Below are 5,164 nucleotides of genomic sequence, written 5' to 3' on the forward strand. Positions count from 1 at the left end.
CATGGCCTACCTCTAGTGTCTGCGCTCACTGGCCCAGCCAAAACCCTGGGCCACCACCTGCAGAGGCCAGCCGGGCTGGACGGAGGACAGGTCCATGATGAGCTGGAGTCTGAACTCAGCCAGTGGGATCAGACATGAGGCTGGGACCTGTTTACTTGCTGTGTGACTGTGGCCAAGTGGCTTAGATCATCTGAGTCTCAGCTTTCCTCCCACCAAGGTCGTCAAGTCCTCTAAATCTTGTGATGAGCTCTGCACAGGGCCTGGCCCAGAGCAGGTGCATCAGTGGGGGGGGGGGGGGGGATAGTGGGCAGGTTGGGCAAACTCCTAGAAAGGCAGAGTGTCCCCTCCCTGGCTGCTCAAGTCACCATGGGTCATCCTATAGGACAGTTTCTCCTGCTACCTAGAGCCATTTGAAGTGATTCCATTCAGAGCCTTATGGGGGGGAAGCCTTTCTGTTTTCCACATTATAAAATAACACGCTCATTATATGTCTGGGAATTACAGAAAGCATAAAGGAAGTAAACTCTTTTATTTAACTACCAAAGCCAGTCACTTTTGATACCCAAATGTTTTTCCATGTGGGAGTTTTCTGGGCACATGTTTTTCTGATCTCTGTTACACGGCTGAGACCTTAGCATAAAGATGTAGAGCTGGCAGGAAACTGAGGGGTCAGCTGGCCTAGCCGCCGCAGCTGACATGCCAGGAGACCGGCCCAGAAGACCCGTGACTTGCCCAAGGTCGGTAGTAGAGCCGGAACCAGAGCTACCAGGTGTTTGCTGCCTCTTAAAATACCAGTACCCCCAACACCAGCACCAATCCCCCCTCCAGTCCTGAAGACTGTCTTCGAAGGGGACAGTCAGTTGATAGCGGATCTAGGTGTTCCAGTTTGGGGGAGTCAGTCTCAATAAGGGGTACAGCTCTGGTTAACCCCCTCCTTCATTTTCAGATGGAGACACAGCTGTGGGATGGGGTGGGGGTGGGTGAGGGACAGAAAGGGAGGGCTGGCAGAGCCCAGTAAGAGGCGTGGCCCTGTGTCTGTTCCCAAGGGTGGACCCAGCCAACAGGGTCACCCTGTCCCTTTAAGAGAGGGGGGAGAGCTAGCCCCTCTCGGCCATCCTGTCCTGTCATCCATCCCAGCCAAATCTGAAAGGGAAAATGAAAGAGGGACCAGGAGGAACAGGTCCCAGCCATCTCCCAAGATCCCTCGCTCAGCTCTAGCACCTCAGCTCCAGCCACAGGGTGAGTGGGGCCGGCTGAGGGTCTGGGGGCTTCAGGAGCCAGAGGGGCCTGTGTGAGTGTGTGTTGGGGAGGCTCTCAGGAGGTGTGAGGACTGGAAGCCGAGGGGCCAGGGAGGAGATGGGAGAGGCTGGGCCACATTCCTGCCTCGTTGGGGTCGGATGGCAGGGACTCCTGGACAGGCAATCCTAAAAGTTATGGAAGTAGGGCAACTTTTGTGTCACCCCACAATTCTGAGAGAAGTTCCCTGCAATAAAAAGAGCAGAGAAAGGAAGAGGTGGGGTCCCTCTGGGTCTGCTGGCTCCTGCTTCTCCCAGAGGTACCAAATTGGGTCTGGAGTCCTGGGTTCGAGGCATCACCCTCCACCCATGGAAAGCAGCCTTGAGCACACAGGGCACAGCTGGTTTCTGTTTCCACAAATGGGGTCAGGGACCGTCCTGCTGATCTCCGAGTTTCCCTCCTACGAATCTAGGCTCTGGAGGAGCAGAAGGTCCCACCAAAGCAGGCCCATGGGTGTTAGGCTAAAGCACCAGGGTGTGGCTCGTCCTCAGCACCCCCTGGCCCCAGGGAGACGGTCACTCATAGTTGAGAATCACCCAACCTCTCCTGCCCGGGCCCCCCTTGCTAACTCCTTTGTTCCCACAAAAGTCCCTTCCAAATCCAGACCTAGCTGACTCGACTCTCCCTTGAAGTTAGAGGTGTAACTGACCCCCATCCCGAGGGGCGGGAATGAGTGGGGGCCCCGACTCCCGGCCTCTGACCCCACCCTTGGTTCCCAGCGCTATGGGGGAGTGGGCGTTCCTCGGATCGCTGCTGGACGCTGTGCAGCTGCAGTCGCCGCTGGTGGGCCGCCTGTGGCTGGTCGTCATGCTCATCTTTCGCATCCTGGTGCTGGCCACCGTGGGCGGCGCGGTGTTCGAGGACGAGCAGGAGGAGTTCGTGTGCAACACGTTGCAGCCGGGCTGTCGCCAGACCTGCTACGACCGCGCCTTCCCGGTCTCCCACTATCGCTTCTGGCTCTTCCACATCCTGCTCCTCTCGGCGCCGCCTGTGCTATTCGTCATCTACTCTATGCACCAGGCCAGCAAGGGGCCGGGAGGCGCGGCGGCCGAGGCGGGCACGCCGTGTGCCCGGGGGCTGCCCGAGGGCCCGTGCCCGCCCTGCGCCCTGCGCGCCCGCCGCGCGCGCCGCTGCTACCTGCTGAGCGTGGCGCTGCGCCTGCTGGCCGAGCTGGCCTTCCTGGCCGGCCAGACGCTGCTCTACGGCTTCCGCGTGGCCCCGCACTTCGCGTGCAGCGGCCCGCCGTGCCCGCACACCGTGGACTGCTTCGTGAGCCGGCCCACCGAGAAGACCGTCTTCGTGGTCTTCTACTTCGCCGTGGGGCTGCTCTCGGCCCTGCTCAGCGTGGCCGAGCTGGGCCACCTGCTCTGGAAGGGTCGCCCGCGCCAAACGGCCGAGCGCGACAACCGCTGCAACAGAGCGCACGAGGAGGCCCAGAAGCTGCTCCCGCCGCCGCCGCCGCCCCCAGCCCTGTCCTCCAGGCGGGCCGGGCCCGACCCCTACGCCCCGCCCGCCTATGCGCACCGGGCGCCGGCCGGCGACAGCGAGGGCGGCAGCGGCCGCAGCAAGGTGTCACTGGCCACGGTCCGCCAGGACCTGACAATCTAGAACTGCCTCCGGCGGAGGGTGAAACCAGAGGCCATACACCGCCACTGCAGCCCTCACCGCAGAAGCAAGAAGTGGCTTCTACTAGACCTGTTCCCAGGAGCTGCCTGAGCAGGAGACACGCAGGGGTGGCCCGCGGGGCAGCCTTCGTTCGCGCTCCCCTAGTGCCCCCAGAGGAGCGGGGGCAGGGAGTGAACTGAGGCGGGTCCAGAGGCCCCGAGCCAGGTGGGAAGGAAAGGGGGAGGGGGCTGAGAGGAAGCCCGCGAGCCAGAGCAGAGCAGAGAGGAAAGCGCAGGTTCGGGTGGTGACCTGGTTGTTTGACTGTGACACCGGCAGCCTGAGCTCCTCCTCTCCTTCAGACTGAGGTGTGGCCTCTGGGCGGGCGCTGTGTGTATGTGATACGTGTACACACATGTACAGTGCAGGGGTATGCATGTGTAAAAGCTCTGTGAGCTCTTTTTGTGTGTGCATACACACGTATGTCCCGTGTGAACTCTGTATGTGTCTACACACATGTACATCCTATGTGGGCATGTGTGAGCCCTGTGTATGTGGGATCTGTTATGCACTGTGTGGGTGGCCAGGACTAGTGCCAGCAGCAGCCGCAGTGGCTGCCTGCGCACTTGCAAGGGCAGCGCAGGAGGGAGGGGCGGGGAGGCGCCCTTCAGCTGGGCAGGCCTCCGCCTGGCAGTGCTTGTGCGTGCCATCCACACTCCCGCAGCGGCCAGGTGGCAGGGCCCTCCTTCTGGAGGTGGAATGGGGTTGGGCAGTGGGTTAGAGGGCAGGACTTTTTGCTTCTAGCCTCACCTTGCTCACCATGCTGCTGATTCCCCAGTTCCTAAACGTGGTAATTCCCTTCTATACTCAGAAGAAACCTCCCTCCAAACATGCTCCTGGCCCTGCTTTTGCAGCCGCCGCCCTTGTCCTCCTGGGGGAACACAAACCCGTCTGTCTACAGGCTGCCTCCTGTCCCCCTCTGTCTCAGCGCTGCCCCATTCTCCCTTACCACCCCAGTGGGGCCACTCTCCATGGATCACCTAGGACTTAAGTGACACCCAGGGGCCACCATCTGACGGCACCCTGGGCTGCATTAGACTCTGCTGGGCAGGCTGCTGGACCCACTGCCCAATTTTCTCCTACACCCCTGGCCCTCCCCTCTCTGTCCTCCATGCCTCCTCTTCCTCAGCTCTCCTGCCTGAACTCCACACAGCAGCCTGACGGAGCTTCCTAAACAGCCCCTACTTCTGCGGGCTCCCCTGTTCTCAGAGTAAGTCCGGCACCTGAACAAAGTTTCTGAAGCCCTGCTGTGCCCTGCCCCCACCCGCCACCACCACACAGGCCCTGCCTCTCAGGCTTCCGGCCCCATCGTTCTGGCTTCCTTATGGTTTCCATGCTCTGATCCATGCAGAAGTCTCTTGTCCTCCCGAACGCAGTGACCAGTTTTGCTTCCAAGTGCTTAAACATGCTGTATCTCTGCCTGCAGCCGCCTCCCTCTCTGCAGCTACCCTCCCCGATCCTAGCTAATGCCTACCTACCTGCTTTTGGTCTCACTTGGGAAGAAAACAGATGCCTTTCCTGCAGCTGCCCCACCCACACCAGAGCTAGACACTCCGCAGCACCTGTTCTTCCCCAGGCAGAGCCTGTCTGCTGGTCAGCATCGCGCTCTCCTCCTCGCTGGCCCACAGCAGGTGCTATGGATGAGGAATGGAGGCCTGAGCGCTATGCACACTCATGGCATATGTCACCATCTCTCTGATACCAGTTCAGTGTCTGCAGCCTGGACCCCTCCACACAGACTCAGACCTGAATGCCCAGTTGTTTTCCAGATGTACCCATTCAACAAATATTTGTTGAGCGTGTACTGTATGCCAGGCAATGTTTGAGATCAGCACTGCTCTGTAGCAATAGGATGTGAGCCACAAGTGTAATTTCAATTTCCCATTAGCCACATTAAGACGTAAAAGGACACAGGTGAAATTAATTTAGCAATATATTTTCTTTAACCCCATAGATTCAAAATATTTCAGCACACCACCAATATAAAAAAGAACTAAGGAGATATTTTATATCGTTGCTTTGTACTGTCTTTGAAATCATGCGTGTAGTTTGCACTTGGAGCCCGTTTCAGCTGGACAAGCCACATGTCAAGATTCAGTTGCCATTATGTGGCTATTAGCTGCTGCAGAGCAGGTGTTGGGCTACAGTGGTGAACAAAACCTGCACTCATGGAGCTTACATTCTGGTGGGGAAGGCAGATAATAAA

The 5,164-nt window shown here is 58.9% G+C and overlaps 1 protein-coding gene across 1 annotated transcript; it reads left to right on the plus strand.

Annotated features, from left to right (window-relative positions):
• Window positions 1–531: 531 nt before the first annotated feature.
• On the plus strand, window positions 532–4,922 carry GJD3 (gap junction protein delta 3). Its single transcript, XM_066364242.1, has 2 exons — window positions 532–1,239; window positions 2,016–4,922. Exon 2 carries the CDS (start codon window positions 2,020–2,022, stop codon window positions 2,902–2,904), a length of 885 nt encoding a protein of 294 aa, XP_066220339.1. The 5' UTR covers window positions 532–1,239; window positions 2,016–2,019; the 3' UTR covers window positions 2,905–4,922.
• Window positions 4,923–5,164: the final 242 nt, after the last annotated feature.

The sequence above is a fragment of the Saccopteryx leptura genome, chromosome 2, assembly GCF_036850995.1.
Source record: "Saccopteryx leptura isolate mSacLep1 chromosome 2, mSacLep1_pri_phased_curated, whole genome shotgun sequence".
Taxonomy (NCBI): domain Eukaryota; kingdom Metazoa; phylum Chordata; class Mammalia; order Chiroptera; family Emballonuridae; genus Saccopteryx; species Saccopteryx leptura.

What these genes read in the sequence shown, in the direction of transcription:
- GJD3 (XM_066364242.1), top strand. Translation starts at nt 2,020, where the DNA reads ATGGGGGAGTGGGCGTTCCTCGGATCGCTGCTGGACGCTGTGCAGCTG.